The sequence below is a fragment of the Crotalus tigris genome, unplaced genomic scaffold (assembly GCF_016545835.1).
Source record: "Crotalus tigris isolate CLP2741 ecotype Arizona unplaced genomic scaffold, ASM1654583v1 scf7180000017625.6296891, whole genome shotgun sequence".
NCBI lineage: Eukaryota > Metazoa > Chordata > Lepidosauria > Squamata > Viperidae > Crotalus > Crotalus tigris.
In genome coordinates this window covers 1,428,900-1,451,536 of record NW_024096520.1, presented here as the reverse complement: position 1 = coordinate 1,451,536, position 22,637 = coordinate 1,428,900, and the positions used below count along the sequence as shown (strand labels likewise).

Here is a 22,637-nt window from a genome sequence, read left to right as displayed (position 1 = left end):
GGCCTAGTAGACTGTATAAAAGAGGAACACACAAGCAATAAGGAAGTCATGAACTGTTCTGCAATTCCATAAATAATAACTTATATTTCTTACTATTTCTGCAATAATGGTCAGTCAATTTTTCATTATGAAAGCTTACATATTTTCTAAAACTATCATCTTGACATTTTCATATGAAAATTTACATAAAGGTGGTTGAGAAAATGGTAGCCAATCAGTTACAGAGGATCATAAATAAAACAAATTATCTGAATCTTTCCGTTCGGGATTCAGATTTGTTTATGGCACAGAGATAGTGATCTCCATCAGGGATGAGTTGGAAGGGACCTTGGAAGTCTTCTAATCCAACCCCCTACTCAGGCAGAAAACCCTATAGCATTTCAGACAAATGGTTGTCCAATCTCTTCTTAAAAACTTCCAGTGATGGAGCAGCTACAAGACCTGGAGGCAAGTCGTTCCACTGATTAATTGTTCTAACTTTCAGGAAATTTTTCCTTTTTTCTAAGTTGGTTCTCTCCTTAGCTTCCATCCATTGCTTCTTGTCCTGCCTTCAGGCACTTTGGAGAACAGGTTGACCCCATCTTCTTTGTGGCAGTCCCTTAGAAGTTGGAAGACTACTATCATGTCACCCTTAGTCCTTCTTTTCATTAAACTAGACCAGGGGTTCTCAACCTTGGCAACTTTAAGACTTGTGGACTTCAACTCCCAGAATTCCTCAGCCAGCAAGGCTGAGGAATTCTGGGAGTTCAAGTCCACAAGTCTTAAAGTTGCCAAGTTTGAGAACCCCTGAACTAGACATACCCAATTCCTGCAACTGCTCTTTGTATGTTTTAGCCTCTAGTCCCCTAATCATCCATTTTGCTTTTTTCTGCAGTCTGTCTAGAATCTCAATATCTTTTTTATATCATGGCGACCAAAACTGGATGCAATATTCCAAGTGTGGTCTTACGAAAGCATTATTAAATTGATATTAACACTTCACATGATCATGATTTTATCCTTCTATTAATGCAAACTAGGACTTTTTTGGCAGCTGCAACACACTGCTGGCTCATATTTAAGTGATTGTCCACTAGGACTCCAAATCCCTCTCACAGTTACTACTATTGAGCCAGGTACCACCTATTTTATACCTGTGTATTTGGTTTTTCCTGCCTAACTGTACAACCTTACTTTTCTCATTATTGAATTTCATATTGTTAGATAGGGCCCAATGTTCAAGTATGTCAAGATCCTTCTACGCCTTAAGCCTACCTTCTGGAGTGTTGGCTATTCCTGGGGATACATGGGGGTTGTATTGGCTATTCCTGGGGGTGGATGGGGGAGTGTATCCTGTTAGATCTCTCAGCAGTTTTCAGTACCAATAACCATGGTGTGCTTCTGAAATGAGTGCAGTTGGGGATATCATTTTGCGGTGATTCTGCTACTGCATTTATTAGCACTTCTAGTCAGTGGTCATGATAAGTGGTGTTCAAACTCTTTAGAACTCTGTCCAATGTGGGTTCCTTGGGGTTTTATTTTTATTATTTAACATTTACATAAAACTGCTGGGAATGGTGATTTATTGATTCAGGATGAGATTCATTACATATTGATAACATCTAATTATACCTTGCCACCCCAAGATGAGCCATTGATGCCTTTAAAGTCTGAATTAATGTTTGGAGACTATAAGGACCTGGATGGGACCAAACAAATCTAGATTAAATCCTGCTGGGACAGAACTACTTGTCTTCAATAGATATCATGGGAATCTTGTAACATCTGCTTCTGTAATTATTCTGGATGGTGTACAATTCCCATCAAATTCACCTAAAATTTGGGAGTTCTGGATTTGTAGCTCCTGCTTAAACAGCAAATGGAAGTGTGGCCAGGGAATCCTTCACCCAACTTCAGCTAGTACACTACTGATGACTCTTCATGAAACAAGTGCCCCCAGCAACAGTAACTCAGATTATGATCATTATCCTAATGTAAGACATGTAGAGGAATAAGAAGATAATATTAATAGACAATACCAACAACAAGAACTGTGAAAAGAAAATAAAGGAAAATTCAGCCCTAAGAAAGAGGAAGACAGGAGAAATAAGTTCAGAATTACTCTGCCTTATTTCCATTTGGCATACATCAGTAAAGCAGCATTCCTGAAATCTTTGCTCTGTCAATTTTCTTCCCTGGCTTAATTCTGAGGCCTGACATTGACTCTTGACGAGTTAGCCTTGTATGAGAGGATAACATTTTTTTTAAGTTGCTGCACTGGTTGTCAGTAAGCTTCTGAACCCAATTCAAAGTGTTCATTATCATTTTTAAAGCCCTTTGTAGTATACAGCACCAGTATATATCAGGTGAAGTCTTGACAAACTCAGACCTGCCCATCCAGCCTAGCCATTTGGAGAGGACCTGTTGTGGTTTTTCTCCTCATGAGGTTCATGAGTTGAAGGGCAACCAACACTCTCCTCCCAGAGAAAAGGTGGCCTAACTTTACAACTATTTTTACAATAGGTGAAGGTGGGCTTTTGGCCCTTAGATTATTTATATGAGTTTTTAGTGCATGAGGCAGGGGATTTTGTTGTACCCAGCCCAGAATCCATTAGCACTGGGATGTGCTATAAACATTGTGTGAATGAATGAATGAACAAACAAATACATACTCTTTTCTTTAGAAAGGTTTGGTTTAATTTCTGAAAAACTCTCTTCTCTTGAGGGACAGTGATTTCCAGAAATAAAAGACGCAACTTGAAGAGCCATAGAATTCATAGATATCTATGAACAGAAGAGATATCACCAAGAGACTATGTTTTCATGACATGTTTACTCATAATTTATTGAATTATTACAACTGCTTGGGTTTGCACAACCTATAGTATAGTAATCATGCCCTAGATCTGGGAGAGGTAACTTTGATTCATCTTGATGAAATGCATGGCCTCTTCCAGTTGTTTGAAGTGCCAGACGATGCTCTGGAAGAGGCTGCAGAGGAAATCGAAGCAGGACAAAGCAAGGTGGCATGGGTGCCTTATTTCACTCTTGGTGGAAAAGAGGTCCTATTGCTTTATAAGAGGGTGCATAATATGTGGTACAACTGGTGATGTTTACACAAAAGTAATTCCTATTGTATTTTATAGCACTTATTCTCAGATAGGTACGCATAGGATTCAACTTTATATTTCATTTCTAATAATAGATCTGATATTCACAATGTTTTCTCAGATAAAAATCCCTTTGAATGTATAGATAAACATGCATGGCTAGATTTCATTATTAATTTCAATCAATTTCTATTGGGTGGGCTGATATCTCATACACAACCATATTTTGTTTTAACCAAAATTATTAAACAATCCATCAGATCTTAATCATCATTTACAAACCAAAATGGTTAGGTTCAGATGTCCTACTAAGTACCAAAGGGATACAGTTAATAGAATTTAATTCATCCGATTTCTATCTTTTTCTATTCAGAAAAGGCATCAAGACTCTTCACAATAAAATGGCTGAACATCTTGGATGTTCTTTTTATGGAAGAGAGTAAAAGTGCTTTTGATGCCTAGGAACTATATAGACGAGCAGTTCTCAACCTGTGGGTCGCGACCCCATTTGGGATTGAACGACCATTTCACGGGGGTCGCCAAACAACGCGATCCACCATTTTTTCTGCCATTTTTCCCCTTTTCCTTAGCTCTGCTACTCCCTCTTATTCTATTGGCTTTCGAAAGCCAATAGAATAGACTCTCTTGAACAGAGTCTAATTCTATTGGCTTTCAAAAGCCAATAGGAATTGTCCAGGGCTGTCTCTGCCCTGCTGAGCCCGCCAAAAGTCCCAGTCTGCAAATGGTGCTGCAAGGGGAACAGTCTGCAGAGCTTCCCTCCCTGCTGAGCAACTAAAAAGTAAGTAAAAGAGGGCCATGGGTAGGAGGCCGTTGGGCGCAGGGAGGGTTGCTGGTGCGCGTGGGGCCCGGCAGGTGCCTTACCTGCCTAGGGCTGGGCCAGCTGGTGGCCCAGCTGGTGGTTGCCCTGCGCCGCCACTGCTGTGGCCGCCCGGGAGCGCCTGTGCCTGCCTGCCACCGCCCCGAATGGGCGGCGGCTAAGGTAAGCCTAGCGGGGCAGCGGCGGGCGCAGGGAGGGTTGCTGGGGCGTGGGGACTGGCAGGTGCCTTACCTGCCTTGGGCTGGGCTAGCTGGTGGCCCAGCTGGTGGTCGCCCTGCCTGCTGCGGCCGCCTGGGAGCACCCGGGCCTGCCTGCCACCGCCCCTTGCCGGCTATGCCTCAGCCGGCGCAGGGGGCGGCACCACACATGCGCGGCACTCCCGGGCCAGTAGTCCTCGACTTACTACCAGGGTCGCAGCTATAAAAAGGTTGAGAACCACTGATATAGACAAAGCTGTGCCATATAGTTCTACAGCTGGCTCAGGAATTCTGGGAGTTGAAATCCATGAGTCATAAAAGAGCCAAGGTTGACTACCCGTTTTAGGATGTTTTTTTCCCCAATCTAGCCTACAGAAGGGCTACCACATTTAGTTTGCAAAAATCCAGGAAGTCACTAGATGGCAGCAAAAAGAAATTTACTATTTGCTGCTATTTAGTGGCTGCCTGGATTTTGCAGCCTAGGAATGGTAGCCATAGGTTAATGCACAGGTGTCAAACTCGCGACATCACATGACATGTTGCAACATATTGCGACTTTTTTCCCATTGCTGGCAATGGGGTGGGCACAGTTTTGGCGTGATGCATCTGGCCCACGGGCTGGCAGTTTGACACTCCTGGGTTAACGTGTGAGCTTTCTTGATTGATTGCAATTCAAGTATTAGTTAGTCCCTAGTTAGACCTAGCTGCTGAGCTCAGAGAAGATTAGCCAGATTCTACTTACCATCTGTTTAAATTAAAGAAAAGGGGAGGGAGATCATCCTGTTCCAGAAGTAATGTATTGCAAGGATTTCCAACCCCTGGATCTCAGCCCACTACTGGGCCCTGGCCTATTCAAAACTGGGCTGTGTGAATGGCTGGCTGGAGTGTGCATGCACATGCATAGCTCAACTTGCGCAAGCAATGGGCTGGCAGGCACTCATATGCCTGTGCACTGGCCCAGAACTTGCGTGGCCCAGTTCCTCTCTGTCCTCCCCCAGCCAGGCCACCAAGCCGCAAAGCCTGGGTACTGCTGATGTATTGCATAGCCTGAAAGCTGTATAGTCCTCCGTATTTCAGATAAAGAAATATTTGAAATAAGGAAGGAGGACCCTAGAGGCATCTTCAGAATTTTCTATGGTGGTTTTTAAAGCAATCAGGTTCATTATCTTTCCTTTGAGGAGCTCAGTTAACACAAAATATTCTATCTCTCAATTAATCCTTACAAAAGCTTTATATGATAGACAACATTGAGAGATAAGTGTGTTCATACATATCTATGGTTAACAATCATGGTTTGTTCAATACCATTTTCTGCATTTGAACAATTCACTGAACCATACACTAACCTTTTTAGAGATTGATTGATTCATTGATTATATGCCAGCAAGTGAATACCTATTTGTAGCAATAGATACATAGATTTCCCCCCCCCCCATGACAATCTGTCCCTGACCAGGCCTTTCAGGTCTTCCATTGCTACTATAGCTGCTTGCTTGTGTCATCTTCTTTCCCAGCCTCAGAGCTTTTAATAGAATGCTAGGTCTTTGCATAATGTGGCCATAGTAGGATAATTTGAGCCTGGGCATTTGTGCTGTGAGTGAGTACTCTGAATTGGTTTATTTGATGATCCATTTGTTTGTTTTCTTGGCTCTCTCTAGTATACTCAGGAGTCTTTGTCTACACCAAAAGAATCAATACTCTTCTTTTTCTGCTTCCTCAAAATCCAACTTTTGCTTCCATAGAGAGTCACAGATTCTTATATTTGGCATGGACCTGCAGAAATTTGGTTGGCTAGTTTGTGGTGCATTTTTTATTCAACTGCCTTCTCAGTGACCAGTCTATTGTACCAAGGAGTTCCATAGTTTGTGTATAAATCTGAACTTAGATTTCCTTTAATCAAGTACGCTAGGCTGATCATTGAACTACTATATGGTGGCTCAGTAATAAAGAAAAGTTTATTCCTTGTTATATCCTCAAATCTCATTTATTTTTGAGAATATTCAGTCACTAAATCACTTATCAACAGACAGGCATTTCTAAGAACCCAAATCAGTTAAAGGCAAACTTCAAGGCTGGACTAAATAAATTAAATACTTTGGTTAGTGAAATAATGAGAACATTCATAGTTAGCATTAATGCTGGCATAGATTTATAACATTTGTAACATTTCTTTTTTTTTTTTTTATTAAAAGTTTTATAAATTTTACAAAAAAGGAAAAATAATACAAAACAAGAGGCAACATATACAGAAAAATAAAACTAAACAATACATATATTAAATAAAAAATAATAATAAAAAAAAACCCATCCCCCAGCCCTCCCAAAAAAAAAAAAAAAAAAAACCCTCCCTTCCCCCCCCCTGAGCTTCCCAGAGCAGAATATAGGCTTAAAAAATAAAAATAAAAATTAAATTAAAAACTTTATATTTATATATATAAAAAAATTATCTATAATATATATGAAAATAAAACTTATGAAAAAACTATATAATATTTTTGTATACCCCATCTAAATTGTATAAATTTTATCCATTTATCCCAAACAGCAAAAAACTTCTCTTGCGTTTGTTGCTTTAAGAAAGCCGAAATCTTTGCCATTTCTGCCAGATAAGCTACTTTAAGAAACCATTCCTGCAATGTAGGCAAAGATTCCTTCTTCCAGTATTGTCCTACTAACAGCCTAGTGGCTGTGATCAAATTTAACATCAATACAACCTCCTTTGTATCACAATCTGTAACAATACCTAACAAAAATAATTGCGGAGTAAATTTTACCCTCCTTCTAAAAATTCTCTGGATATTCCACCATATTTTAATCCAAAATGCTTTTATCTCTCTGCATGACCACCAAATATGATAATAGGAAGCCTCCTTATAACCACATCTCCAACATTTGGGTTGCACGTCAGGATACATATAAGACATTTTTTGTGGATCAAGGTGCCATCTATAAAACATTTTATAAAAATTCTCCCTTAAGTTCTGTGCTTGAGTAAATTTGACATTTCTCAACCAAATAGTTTCCCAGGTGTCCAATGAAACTGGCTCACCAAAATTCTGCGCCCATCTAATCATACAATCTTTAATTAGTTCCGTTTCTGAGTCCAATTCAACTAAAACCCCATAAATTCTCTTAATGTGGGTTTGTCTTTGATCCTTCAGTTGCTTAATAAGATTTTCATCTTCTCTAAGAAAACCCACCTTACAATCCATCTTCCATCTATCTAATAGTTGCCTATATTGGAACCAAGAATAAGTAAAATTTTCTTGTGCTAACTCTTCCCGTGATTTTAATTGCCAGTTTTGTCCATCCCATTTAAGTAACTGTCTATAAGACACCATATCCATTTTAACCCCTCTTTTTATTCCTTCTATCGCGTGCCAAGGTATAGCCCATAATGGTACTTTAAAATCACTTTTATAATATTTTCTCCAAATCCTAAGTAAAGAAATTCTTAAAATATGAGATTTAAAAGCCCAATCTATTTTTTTATTAAATATTAAATAGGCATGCCACCCATAAAGTAAATCCCATCCCTCTAAGTAAAGTATCTCAGAATTTGTCAAATTTACCCAATCACTAATTAATGTTAAAACCACCGCATCATAATATAATTTCAAATTTGGTACCTTAAGTCCACCCTCTCACGGAAGTCTTGCATAATTTTAAACTTAACCCTTGGTTTTTTCCCTGCCCAAATAAATTTGTTGAGACCCTTCTGCCACTCATTTAAATTAATCTCATTTTTCAAAATTGGTAACATTTGAAACAAAAAAAGAAACTTGGGTAGAATATTCATTTTTATCACTGCAATTCTTCCCATGAGGGATAATTGCAACTTTTCCCAATTCTTCAAGTCCTTCTGTACCCTGACCCACAACCTTTCATAATTATTTTTAAATAATTTTGCATTAGAAACAGACAGCATCACCCCCAAATATTTTACCTTATTAACAATCTCAAAACCCGTCAAGTTGACCAAAATCTGCTTCTCCTGACTCGACATATTTTTAGGTAAAATTTTAGTCTTATTTACATTAATCTTAAAACCCGAGACCAAACCATAATGATGAATCAACTGTAATAAGTTTACTACAGAAACATTTGTAACATTTCATAGCAGTTTGAAAAATACCTCTGTGCTAGCAGTCCAGGTGCTGGTAAATAAATCTGGGATCTCAGCAGTTCTATGCTGGTGAGAATCCAGAATGCAACAGAAAGAATCAGGTTAGAGCAGGCATGTCAAACTGCCAGTCCACGGACCAGATGCGTCACACCGAAACCGTGCCCACCCCACTGTCAGCAATGGGGAAAAAATCCCAATACATCGCACGACGTCATGTGATGTCACAAGTTTGACATGCCTGGTTAGAGGTTGCTTTAAGGGTCGCATACTTTGAAACCAAGGAGAAGCCCTCTGCCAGCTGAATTTGTATTTGTATTTGATAAGGTAGACATGACACATCTACTTAACAAAAGCAAAAGAAAATACTTTAATAGATGAAGGAAAATGAAAACCACATCCATCCAAAATTCAAAATTTACAGCTGTGAGAAGACATTTTTATCAATTCCTGTTCCCTTTGTTATCAAAAGATTTGGAGGATCATCTTGTAAAGCAGGGACTGGTAATGTATGCCCTTGGACACTGTTTTATATGTGACTGTGGCATTAGATTATACACGTATTTAAAAAAAAACCAATCTTGTGAGGTCACCAGTTATCATCAATACACACTTAAACATGCCTTATTTTCAATCAATCCCTTTCAGTTTGTTTATCAAATTTATATAGCTGTGCAATCACATGAATGTGACTCTGGGTGGAATATACTAAAAGAAATAAATAAAACAAAGTTCCCAAGGTATAGGTGTTGCTGTTCCCTCAAAGTAAAATTTTCCCTTCTGGGCTGATAGTTAAGCTGCTACCATCTGTTCTTAAATACATAGGTGTCCTTCCTATGAAATCTGGATGGAAATGAATAGGAAATCTACAGGACTAGACACAATAAATTGTTCCAATTTTATTTTTTAAGTAGGGGTTACCAAGTCCAAGCAGGGGCATTCAGTACAAACTCAATGCTTTATTTTTTTAATAAAGGCAACAAATAAGAACTTGAAAAATATATTATCAGCCATTAGACTTAGATCTGCATACCAAAATAAGCAATCATTAACTGACAATCCAGCAAGCAAAACAAAGAGGGAGAGGGACAGAGAAGGGAAATAATGATAAAGCTACCCAACTAAGCAAAGCAGCACTGAAAAAAGATAAAAGAACTCTAATGTTTCTATCCACACATATTTGCTAATTTTACCTTGCTGGCTTCTCCAGGAGTTTGGGCAGAAGATTTGAATTCTAGACCCAATAGAGAAAATTTGCTTCAAAAACCCTTTTCTGATTTAAGAATCTATACTCAATGTTGACTGAAGACAATGAAATGCTCTGTCCTCTGAATACCAGTGCCCGCCTCTCGCTAAAAGGTAATAAGGGTTTTACAGGTATAGAATACTTAAACTACTAGCTAGTCCATAGACCCTTCATTTAAGGCTCCCATAGATGGATTGCAAAAATTCAGACAAGCATTAGATAGCATGGGGGAGGGACCCAAAAGTCTAATGAACATCTGGAATTTTGCAGCTCAGATATCATAGTCCTACCATCACTCCATTATAGTGCTATGTGAAAAGTGAGCTAGTATATACATTACATTAGCCTACACAATGTATTGCATAAAATAGTTTATTGAATAAAACATAATTGACTGGGAATACAGATGTGCTAAACAAAATCCAAACATTTCTGGCAAGCCTAATCATTTTTCTCTCCTTTTGCAGACAAGATTACCCCTCAGCAGGTAAGGAAAAGCACTTGTATGAACTTTGGCAGAATTGAGAGATGGATTTAAAATGTCAGCATAAATCAACAGGAATGGCAGCACTTTATACTATCCTGTGAAAGTCATTGATGCAGAAGTGTGACCTTTGATAATAGCATCATGAGATCACAGTCATTGCTACTTTATATTAATCTAAGAATTGTTCTCTGATCTCTGGAATCAAAATTGAAATCTCTGGAGAGACTTAAAGTTGCACAATCAAGTTCTTAGATAAAAATACAACACTCAAAACTGGGTCTAAAAATTACATATTAAGAGTGTCTTTCATGAGCAGAATAACATATGTGTCACACATGTTATAAATCATGTGAAATTACACTCTCATAAGAAGGGCTGGCAAGCCTTCAGTGTCTAATATTATAATATTAGCTAAGAAACAAAGACTAAAGAATTACATAATTAATCTTTTGCTAAGAAAGCTCAATGTTGTAATGAAAAAAAAGCCACAACTTTTTGAATGATAAATTATTGTTCTTATAGTCTGCCCAGGCATACTAGTGCATCTCACCATTATTCTGCATTTGTATGGAATGATGTTTAACATACAGTAAAGGAGGGTATGAATTGGCATTTTTATTATTTGAATGGGCTTGTCCGAATCTATTCCTGGACACAATTTCTCATTACTTTAGTATTTCTTCTTCAGAAGGTTTGTATCATGGGAAAAACAAATAATCTTATCAGTATTATCCAGAGTTCTAGTTTCTTTGTGAACTCTTTTTATTTACAGTTTTACAAGATGCTTTCTGCAAAGAAGAGCAAAATAAGCTCTAAATTTAAAGTCCAAGGTCAGTTTCTTATAATGACTGTTCAACCACCCAAACTGCTCTGAAAGATTCACCAGCTAGACAACTTGCCATTTGCAAAAGCACATGAAGGCATTCCTCTTCTGAATGCAGATTAAATCTTTCACATAACACCACCATGCTTAAATTTACATGATTTTAGAACCTATGGATCTTCACTATTTATTTCCCACAATTCCCAAAATTGCCATGAGTTCCTCTTTTTCTCTTCCTGATAACTAGTTACTGATTCTTATATAGCCTTTCATTTTATTGTTCATGGAAGATACAAATGTGATGTCTTTATCAAAGTTCAGCTTATCTATGCTAGTTCTCTTTTTTTCTTTATTCCTTTTTTAAAAAAAAAGTTTTAGTATTTATTTTTCTATCAAATTCATATAGCTGCCCATATCACAAAACAAGTAACTCTGGACATCATACAACTTGTCTTCCATTCACCTGTCCCTCAATCTCTTCTCCTTCTCAAAATGCCTTTCTCTATTATATTCAACATGATTTGCAGTTGTATATAGTCTAGTTGATTATGCAGCTTGCAAGACCCTTTTCTACCTAAATGTCTCTTCCATACATAGGCTTAATATGATTACAGAGCTTTTCTTTTTCCTTTGGACAGATGCATCTGTAAGCAAGGCAGCAGGCACTGGTGCTCTTTATTTTCACTTTTTGGTTGCCTGTCTGTCTGTTATGGAGAAGGTAATCACACAGAAGAGCTGAATCAGGACAAGCAGCATCCAGAACTTGCAATTAGAAGTTGTCAACTGTTGTCCATATTTATTTAATAAATACTTGAATTGCATGTATTATTAATAATAATAATAATAATAATTTACTTCTTTATTTATTCACCTCACTGTCCAGAATGTTTCTGAATGGCTTACAAGTAATAAAAATAGCAATATAGAAACCAATTATAAATATGAGAACAATTAAAATTATACAAGAATTAAAAATAGGTTAAAAACCACACATTCAAGTGGGAAGGGGGTGCTGCACCAACACTAACCACCTTCAATCTAAAACAGGGGTGTCAAACTGCCGGCCCACGGGCCAGATGCATCATGGCAAAACCATGCCCATCCCATTGCCAGGAATGAGAAAAAAGTCACGATACGTTGCGACATGTCATGTGAAATTGCCAGTTCAACACCCCTGATCTAAAACATTGGGGCCCAGGTCTTAAGGCTGTTAGGCTACGTCTTTCTTTCAATTGATCATATGAATTATTACAAGAGGTTGTAGATGGACATAAAAAGATTCCTTTTTTAAAAAAAGTTATTAAGACTTCACTTCATGTTAAACAAGTCTTCACAAAATCCTTAGGTTCTAACCTGTGAATACTTATTTGTGATTACGCCCTATTTTAGTTATGTATAGAATATGTGTGTGTGTGTGTGTGTGTATGATTCTATTTCATTTTTGCTTTTATTTTGCTTGCATGCTTCATTAGGCATTATTTTATGAAAATAATAAAATATTGTTTTTTTCTTGGTAAGTAGCATATTTGGTTTCCACAAACATGTGATGAAGGAGAATTACATATTAGATGCACAGATCTGCAACTAAATTCCATTTGTTTATTGTGCTTTTAATTATAGAAAAGGCAGACTGAAGTCTGGATTAAGCACTAAAATTAAAAGGCTCTTCTGGATGTCTACTTTTCATAACATAGGCCACAAGTAAATGCATAAAAGCCATCTCTATTTGGCACCATGAGGTAGCATAATTATACTGACACAGGAGTGTTTAGCAGTGGTTATGATACTGGCAAATCTCCTAAACCTCTGAAATACATTAGCATCTGTAAACTTTGGGTAAACTTGCTGGTTAACTAAATTTTGCAAATTACCACATGGCAAGTTTTAATTAATTATTCCTTCACCCTTATTTTTTTTGGAATCATGGATTTTGTGTCATGGGTTTGTCTTTGGGTTTGTGACTGAATATTCAGAGAGAACATGTATTACATATTTTATCTCCAGAATACTTTTCTTCTTCTAGAGAGGATTAATAAAGTTCAGATTGATATTTAAGAAGGAAAACAGTCCAAAGACAATATTGAACTCTGAGGAGCATCACAGGATTGCTTACTTCTGGAGATTACTTTTTCTCTCCTCATGCTGCTCTTTGAGGACAGAAATCTAGGCAAAACAATAAGGTGACCAACTTTTTTACAACCAAAAGGAAGACACAAATAAATTGAAGAAAAAATATCGTAAATAAAAGAAACATTGTATTTATTGCAACAATAATACAGAATACACTATAATATGATCAATGCATAATAAAAAAACATTTGTAACAATAACATTTTATATTGTAATTATGCTTACATGCCTATTAATTATTTAAATGAGTACTTTTCCATTGCATGAATATTTTTTGTCAATTTATCATCTTCTAACAATATATTGGAAATATCTGAACAAGAAATATCCTTCATATTGAATTTTACGGCAAGTGCTGCAGCTAGAGTGTCAACATTCAATCTCGATTTCTCACTTGTCCAAAAATCTACACGGTTGGACTGCGCGGGGGTGGGCGGTGGAGGCAGTTGTTGTGAGCCAGGAGCTCCAGGATGGCCACGTAGATGCGCAGGGTGAGGTGGTGGCAGCGCAGGTCAGCACTGCGTAGACCACCAGCTGGCGCAGTCCATGGAAGGTCAACTGCCCGCCGCGCCCCCACCCACAGCCGCCCCAACACCGCTCCCCTGCCGTGGAGAGCCGGCCCCGTGGCTTGCAAAGCACCAGCCGAGCCAGCTCCGGCCTTGAGCCGCCCCCCAGCACCACCGCCCACCCTGCGCATCCCCGTAGAGCCGGCCCCATGGCTCACAAAGGCAAAGCACCAGCCGCACCAGTTCCAGCCCTGCAACCGCCTCCCCCCAGCTGCCCCCCCAGCACCACCGCCCACCCTGCGCATCCCCGTAGAGCCGGCCCCACAGCTCACAAAGGCAAAGCACCAGCCACGCTGGCTCCGGCCCTGCAGCCACCCCCCAGCACCACCGCCTACCCTGTGCATCCCCGTGTAGAACCGAACAGGGAAGATCAAGAGAAACTTACCGCTCCAGTCTTCTCCAGCTATCTGCGGAACTAAGTAAGAGATGATGTAGTTGGGTAGCAGTGAGGGGTGCAAAGTTCCTGCAACTTGCACATGCAAAGTTTGCCGCCTGGGTGTTTTGGCACGCTCAGCAGCAATTCCTATTGGCTTTCGAAAGCCAATAGGGGGAGTAGCACAGCTCAGGCAAAAGTTGAAAAAAACCATCAAAAAAAGGTCCCGGAACGCCTTCTGGGCGTTCTATGAGGAAAAAAAAGCCCTGCAGTTAAGTCTTCAAATATAGAAAAAGAGGACATTTAGGAGGACATTTTCAAGTGAGGACAGAACTCCCCAAAGGAAGACTGTCCTCCCAAAAGGAGGACAGTATATGGAAAAGAAGGACATTTAGGAGGACACTTTTTGAGGGAGGACAGAACTCAAAAAAGGAGGACTGTCCTCCCAAAAGGAGGACGGTTGGTCACCTTAAAAACAATGACTGATTTCTGCTTCTGAAATCAGAATCAGGTTACACATAAAGAAATCTCTAGTAGCAAAAAATACTGTTTTACACTCTTTATTTCATAAAGGAAAAGCAAGACTAAACAGAAATTTAAATTACTTAGAATTATACATTTTAAGATGACAAAACAAAATTAGCTTTAATAATTGTTCTGTTATGTGATATTGAAATCTTTAATTTTCAGGGATTTTCTGGAGGTCACACTCCAAGGTTTAGGTTACACGTTACAAAACTTTACACTGAGAGGAAAAAATATTCCTGGATGAAGCCTCTCATCCTTTAGATATCAGATTGATAGGCAATAAGCAATAAATGAATGTATCTATGGCTTAGTTGGCAACAAAGAAATATATGCAAAAGATCCAGTTTCTGAGGGAAACCAAGAAGCTCTTTGAGGTGGTAGTTTGGTAGCATATTCTTTCTTCTCTGTGATTTGTGGATTCAAAGTGTCTTTATGGTCTTGATGATAAGGTTTTCTGACTTCATGTCTCTAGTAGTAGTATGTCTAATTTTGAACTAGTTTCTGCAATAGATGAAAATATTCACAAGTAAACATATATACATGGGACAAATGTATCTGCCATAAATCAGAAGAATGCTGATTATGCATTTTAATAACCTGTATAAGCCAGGTTTTAGTTTTTTTTCACCATAGGCTGACATGGCTCTCCTGTTATGATCTGTTAACAGATTACTGGCAATGTAATCCTGAGATGGCAGAAATTTAAAAATTTGCTGCATTTTAACCACCTTAATTGGTTAAAAGTAATCCTGGGTTGTATAAACAGAGGCACAGAATCAAGATCATGCGAAGTATTAGTACCACTTTATAAATCCCTTGTGAAACCACACCTGGAATACTGCACACTACAAAAAAGAAGTTGAGACCTTGAAAAAAGTTCAGAGAAGAGCAACTAAGATGATACAAGGCCTGGAGACTAAAACATATGAAGAACGGTGACATAACAGTATTCCAGTTTGAGAGGCTGCCATAAAGAAGAGGGGGGTCAAATTATTCTCCAAAGCACCAGAGGGCAGGAAAACAATGATTAGAAACTGATCAAAGAAGAGAAGCAACCTGGAATTAAGGAGAAACTTCCTAACAGTGAGAACAATTAACCAGTGGATGATCCCTCACTGGAGGTTTTTAAGAAGAGACTGGACAGTCATTTGTCTGAGATGGTATAGGTTCTCCTGATTGAGGGGGGGGGAAGGGGGGATGGACTAGAAGACCTCTAAGGTCCTTTCCAGCCCTATTCTATTCTATTCTATTCTATTCTATTCTACATGCATGATGCAATTCTGTGACGGGCTTACAGGCAGCGTATCAAGGGCTGCTTACAAAGTAACCTTGAATAATGCAGCTTCGCAGGTAATGACACAGGAAGAGCAAAGGTTGACACATTTCTCAATTCATAGAAAACGTGATTGAAAAGAAAACTCTAGACTAGAGGTTGTGGTACCGGTGGCTAACGAAGTGTATGTGAGTGTTGGCACGCACCACTCCTCCTTTTTGGGAGGTAGTTTCCAGAGAAGGCAAGGCAGAGTAATTACACGCAGTCCCGGAGATCAAGGTGTGATGGAGATCAAGGTGTGATGGTGGGCATGTCTTCTCTCCGTTAAGGTTCCAGCAGGGCTAAAGAGGAAAAAAAGGTGGGCTCGGTTCCTCCTTCGGTAACGCTATAACGCTAACCCGTCGGCCGGGCCCCCTTCCCTTGCTTGGCACACGTGAGCGTCAGAGAGGGCACTACTAGCCACGGCGCGAGCCAGGTGACACGCTTTACGGGTTAAATCCGGGCTACTCGACGCAAGCGTGACAGGCGGGCGACAGTTTGAGGCACCTTCGCGCGAGGGGGCGAGCAACTTCAGAGACGCGGCGGGCTCCTCCGCGTCCACTTCCGACCGACTCCCCGCACTTTTTCCCTCTTTCAGGCGCAGACACACCAACGCGCCCGGCGCAGGAGAAGGCGAAGCGTACGCCTTCTCCCCTCCCCGCTCCTACCACCCCTGCCCCCCCCCGCACTACTCTCGCCGAGGGACGGATCCGACCCGCACCGCACCGGCCACCTCTCGGCTCCCAGCGGCAGGCGGCTGAACCGAGGCGGGGTCACATGCTGGCCTTGTGGGTGGCCAGGCGCCGCCCAAACGACGACGACGACGACACGCTCCTCTCGGTTCTCGCACGAAATCGGGGCGACCTGCGTTCCTTGCCTAGGGAACCATTCGCCGCCGCCGCGGCTGACGGTCTTGAGGGGGGAGCGCGCTTGTGTGTGTTTTGGGGGGGGGGTTCAACGTTTCCCTTCGCTCGCGCCAGCGGAGCCCAAGGCCGAGCTGCCCGGATTGGCCGGGGAGGGCCGCGAGCTCCGCCCGCTGTAGCCGTGCTTGCCTGGCTTGGAGGGAGGGGAGAAGAGCGGGGCTGCGCTCCCTGCGCTGCCTAGTCTGGAGCGGGAGCCTGGCAGTGGCAGGAGCGGCGGCGGCGGCGGCTGCTCAGGAGCCGCCGGAGCCTGCTGGTCTGAGGAATCAGCCCCGTTGCCTTCCGCTCCGGGTGCGCGAGGCGAGGAGGGGGCCCGTCTCCACCGATCCATGACCATGGGCGACAAGAAGAGCCCGACCAGGTGAGAAGGGAAAGAAGTCGGGGCGCTTGGCGGAGCGGGCTAAAAAGAGAGGGCTTCTCCTAAGATGGAGGGACTGTGGAAAGGGAATAGAAGGGAGTATGCGCGGGTGCCACCAGCTAGAGCACCCATCTCCGCCTTATGCTCTGGGGAGGCGCTGTGTGTGGGGACTAGGCCACAGAGTGGTAGTAGTGGTGGTGGTGGTAATAGTAGTGGCAGAGGAGGGGGCTTTTAAGATGGAGGAAGTGGGTAAGGAAGAGAGCTTATTTGTTTGCCTGCCTGCCTGCCTCCCTTCCAGCCAGGTACAGAAAACTCCTTTTTCAGTGGTGTTGGGTGGAGAGGAGGAAAAGCTGGAGCTCCTTGTGTGGTAAGACGTGGGGAGGGGGAGGCTGCATTCTGTGCCCAGGGTGGCTCTTAAGATGGAGGGAGTGTGTAAAAGCAAAGCGGAGAGCAAATGTTTGTGTTCCTCTCTGTGTATGTATATGTGTCGGTGCCAGGGCTAATCTGGTGTTAGAGCAGCTATGGCGGCTCCTCACTCTCTTTCACACACATACATCTCCTCATACTGACTTCTTCCAGACAAAGGGAGATTTAACAAGGTAAAAGAGACAGACAGACAGACAGAGGGGGCGCATGGAGGGACACGCCTACAATCCTTTAAAGTACAATTAAGCTCCCCCTCCCCACAAAAAAGAGGGAGGGTTTCAAGCCCTCTCAGATGCCTTTCACCATCCTTCCTTTTTCCCTTCCCTTCTAGATTCACTGGCACTCCGTGTTGAGTGAAAATCGATTGTCTTGGAATTGAAGATTGAGAGGAAATGTTATCCTGTCCTCTCTCACTCAGGGATATAGTAATGGGGAAAGGCAGAATATGTATCTGGTGAGAGTGAAGCACAGTGTGGTTCAGGTTTATAAATGTTTTGCACCTCTTCCTGCTTCCCCTCCCTTTTAACTCTTTCCAAAAATGTGATTACTTTTTTAGCCAGAGGAAAAGAAAAGCAGGCAAGCAGAATGTAACATGAAATAGTCTTGTTTTATTATCTTGTTTCTAACACATTTTATTTCTTCTCTCCTTCTTTATCCTTCTTCATATATGCACTTCTCAAGACCCAAAAGGCAAGCTAAACCTATAGCTGATGAAGGTTTTTGGGATTGTAGTGTTTGCACCTTTAGAAACAGCGCTGAAGCCTTCAAATGCAGCATATGTGATGTCAGGAAAGGCACCTCTACAAGGTACATTGTCATATCTTCGTTCTTAATTGTAATAAAGTTGACTTGTTGATTTACCATAGTGGTAGCAGCGTGAAATAACTGGAAGGGACAGGAGTTTAAACTTGGTATTTTTTGTTGTGACCTTTCAGTAAAATTGAATATTTGTAAAGATATGTTTGATTGTTTATATGGCCCATTTATAAATAAAAAGTTACTGAGTATTTCTTGGATCATTTATATATAATTGGAAGCTTGGGTTTTTCTGTGCCATTTTGGTTTCAGGGATGCTGCCGAATAAAATAAGAGGTGGTAAGAGAAAGGGGCATTAACATCTTCAATTTATCAATATATTAGGATGTGGAATTATATAGTACAGTAAGAAGAGTATAAACATTCAGATTTGCATATGTGTTTTAAGTATACGGGATACTTTTTAAGTCTGTATCTTCCAGAATAGTATAAAGTATAAATATTAGATATAAAATGTGATGTTTACAACAGTGCTGTAGAAATAACAACAGATTTATGAGAACTTGGGTGTCTTTTACTCTGATTGTTATCCAGATTGTTGGAAATTCTTTCAAAATACTAAAGCTGTTATTGGTATTTCTTTTAGGTAGTTAAGTTTAGAAGTTACCTATTCTATATCCTCACAGAGTTTTTTTTATGATGAAAGTATTGTCATATGTTGTTGCAGACTTTTATGTTAATTATTTTCTATAGAAATAGTTATGTGAAATTTTAATTTGTAGGCAGTAGGTTATTTGGGGAGTTAAGTGACTTGGAACAGTTCAGAATGTGTTCATAGTATTTGGATATTTACTTTAATCAAAGAAAATCCTACATAAGTGAAAACTTTCTGTGACATGAGGCCTTTTTTGATTCCTGTAGACAATGTATTTATCTTTGCAAGTTTTATACTTTTCTAAACAGTACTGATTTAACCTTGTGAAAATAAGTATTGTAAAGAGACTTTAGTACTGTCACTGAATCCACCTGTAGCTCTTGTTTTCAAACCTGTTGATACTCATTTGTTCCTTTATTAGAATATTTTTAAGATTAGCATTTTAGACTACATTTTTAAGGATAGACAACCAGCAGCTTTTGGATGGATATAGTCTGTGTTTATGTTTACACTGTGCATGATTGAGACACCTCTTTGCAATCAAGTAATTCAACTTTATATGCTGGTACCACGTGTCACAAGTTGTCTGGATCTCTTTCTTTTAGCTTTAGCTGCTATGAAGGAGGCTGGAAGGCTATTTCTTCCAAATACAATTATTTTCTTATTCTCTACTCCCACCCTGCTTTGGACGATTGTTTCAGTTATGATATGGTATTATCTGGTTCTTCATGGTAGATTCTTACACACCCTCACCTCTTTCGGTCTCTTTCATACATTCCTTGCAGGGCTGTGTAAGAGCCCACTGAAGAGATGGACAGGAGTTTTGCTAAGTTCTGTCTGGTTGGCCTTTGTCTAAGGAATAAAAAAGTTCAACTAATTCCCCAGTAATTAGAGTTTTTTTGATCAACAGAACAGTTGACTGGGGAATGAATATGTATTTTTTACAAATTTATATAGCTGCCCATCTCACACAGAGGATTCTGGATGACATACAACAATAAAATAAAATTAAAAAAATATATAAAAACAATTAAAATATGATTCTTAAGAAATCATTTTTAAAAATGCAAATAATCAGATATAGGAAAGATAATAAATGAATAAAAGAGCTATCTAAAAATATCCCTGCTCCCCTGGGACCTCCAACCTGATGACACAGGCAGGTCTTGAGGGACTTGTGGAACATTAGCAGGATGAAGCTAGCCTCACTTTGGGAGGGAGGTGGCGAGAGAAGATTTCAAAGGCAGACCCTACAACAGAGAAGGCTTGCCTCCTGGGGCCACCAATGTAAGTTCCTAGCAGATGGGACACAAAACATGCCCTCTCTGCCAAGTCTAGTGGGACAGGCAGATGTAATTGGGGAGAGTCAGTTCCTCAAGTAACCTAGATAAATATAACTCAGATAAATATAGTCCATAATAAGATTGTATCTGTTAGGGGCAATATCTGACATCCTTTGGGTTAGTTAAATGAGTCATTGGTGCAGGGTAGAGAATTCATGTGAAATACATACCCCTTCATTCCATGATCTATTTCAGTGTGCTTCGGATATAAGACTACTGTGCTAACTTTCTCCATAGTTTTTTTTTAGGAACATTATAAGTACTGTCTTAATTTATTTTAATGTTGTTAATCAATTGTGATTTCTGCGTATATTAGATACACAATGTTTGAGATTAATAATTGTAAGCCCTTTCTATAGGGCTGGGCAGACTTTATTATGGAGATTTCATTCCCATGAGCAATTGCATTTATAAAGTAAAACAAACTTCAAGCCCTCCCATATATAGCTGACTGAAATGTTTCCGTGAGATGCAGAAGCTGATCGCCTCATCTATATAACTAAATTCAAGACCTCTTATGTGTCTTTATCAGTATAATGCATTTAGTATGTTTTTTGAAATAAAACAAATTTAAGGTAACATTATTTACAATGATACTCATGTTTTATATAATTCTAACTACCATAGAGTGAAACTGAATATGGCAAACAGTTTAAATAACAGTATGTATCTGAGCTTAAGATATGAGTTTTTAGTTGTGGCTTGGAGTTATAAGTTACTGTATATGACGTAAGTTTTCTAGGGGAATTTTTAATTTTTTTAATAGATACTTGTACAAAATGCCACACTGGTTGGCTATTACTCAGAATATTTACATCTAATGCAACAGTTGGTTTGCATGTTTTCATACAGAAAACTTTCCTGATAAGGTAATTTAAATCTAATTCAGCCTCTTTGTATTAATAGCAATCTTTAACAAATTGAGTGATATTATTGATTGAGAGATAGGAAATTTAGAATTGTGAAATTGGATTGATGCAAACAGACTTTTCTATCCCTTTCCTCCAAAATTATTTAGAGAAGTTAACGTGACTTAATGTATTTGATTAGGGACCCGCCTTTCTTACAGGCACCTCAAATAGTATTCATAGAATTCCCTTCTTGCACCTGTGCCTCCCCCTCCCACTTGTTGATTATGCTGGAATTTTAAAAATCCCTGAAGATGGGGTAGTGATATTGTCCATTAATTGAGCTATTTAGAGGAGATGCCTTGTATAGCATTGTGTAATCCATGTGTAGCATTTAGAGGAAGAGGGATATGTTGTGAATAAGGGGTGGACAAATGGCTTGTACCTAAATCTGAATTGAATTTAGAATTACTATTTGTACCGGGTAGTAGCAGCAGCAGGAGGATATATGAATTAGAGCAATCAGCTGTTCTAAAGAGTACATTAAACTACTTCTTATCCCATGTAATAATTTGTTGTCTTTTTCACATTCCTTTAACAATAAGGAGGAATTAATGCACACCATGTATTGTAGACCAGTTCAGATCAGTGTTGGTTTGCTATAGTTTTATATAATTTTGTATGCTTTCTAATAGATTTTGAACTGAGTTATGGGAGTTGTTGTGAGCTTTTTCTACTACATTTTTGATATGTTGATAAGTTGGTATTTATGACTAAATGTGAAAGCATTGGGAAATTCTGCAGTGTTCTAATAAGTATAAGATAAAATAATGGTTTAAAATAAGGATTTGTTGTATTGATATGGGAAGGGCATATAATAATTACAAGATATAATCATATCTTACAACACGTTGCTGATCATCTTAGGTACTTTACATATCAGAAACATATTTAAATACTTACATTCAAATATGTAAACATGTTATTAATCTGAAATCAAAGATGACTTTTACATTTTCATTGTATTTTTAAAATACACAGTACAACAGCAGTGATATAGTAAAATGATAGCGATTGTCCTTATGAGAAAAATTGTGAATGGAATTTCTTTCACTAAGTGATGCAATCATAATGCACAATGTCACATGACTACATTGCTTAGTGACGGCAATCCCAGACTCACTGTTGCTGTTATTAAGCAAATTCTGTCAATTGTTAGCTAAGGACCAACCCCAATATAAGCCATTTTGAGCTCCGCTTTCTCCTCCCCCCCCCACCGCCCCAAGCCTTGATAAGTAAAGGGCTGGTTCCTCTTCAACTCCCCTAGCCACCTATCAACTCCCCACCTCTGTCTGTTTGGCCATCCTGCATTCTGCCTTATGCCATAGCAAAGCCACACGCACTCCTGGAAGCCTCAACTACCCTAGCCCGTCCCAGCCACATCGCACAAAATCCTAGTGGTGAGGCAGTGGTTAGAATAAAGCACTGCAAGCTACTTCTGCTGATTACAGTTTGGCAATTCAAATCTCACTGGCTCAAGGTTGACTCAATCTTCCATTTTTCTGAGATGAATAAGATGAGGACCCAGATTGTTGGGGGCCATATGCTGACTGTAAACC

At 39.7% G+C, this 22,637-nt stretch overlaps 1 protein-coding gene and 1 long non-coding RNA gene across 2 annotated transcripts in view; one reads left to right on the top strand and one right to left on the bottom strand.

Annotated features, from left to right (window-relative positions):
• Positions 1 to 14,103: 14,103 nt before the first annotated feature.
• Positions 14,104 to 16,572, bottom strand: LOC120303753. Its single transcript, XR_005555532.1, has 3 exons — positions 16,439 to 16,572; positions 15,880 to 16,014; positions 14,104 to 14,901 (listed from the first exon to the last, which is right to left on the bottom strand). It is a non-coding gene; the product is annotated as an uncharacterized LOC120303753 (long non-coding RNA).
• Positions 16,573 to 16,859: 287 nt separating this feature from the next.
• LOC120303752 (RING1 and YY1 binding protein) overlaps positions 16,860 to 22,637 on the top strand; it is an 84,772-nt gene continuing 78,994 nt past the window's right edge. Inside the window, exons 1-2 of the mRNA XM_039333489.1 lie at positions 16,860 to 16,993; positions 18,098 to 18,223. Coding sequence (XP_039189423.1) covers positions 16,962 to 16,993; positions 18,098 to 18,223 — 158 coding nt within the window. The 5' untranslated portion in view covers positions 16,860 to 16,961. The remainder of the gene's footprint in view (positions 16,994 to 18,097; positions 18,224 to 22,637) is intronic.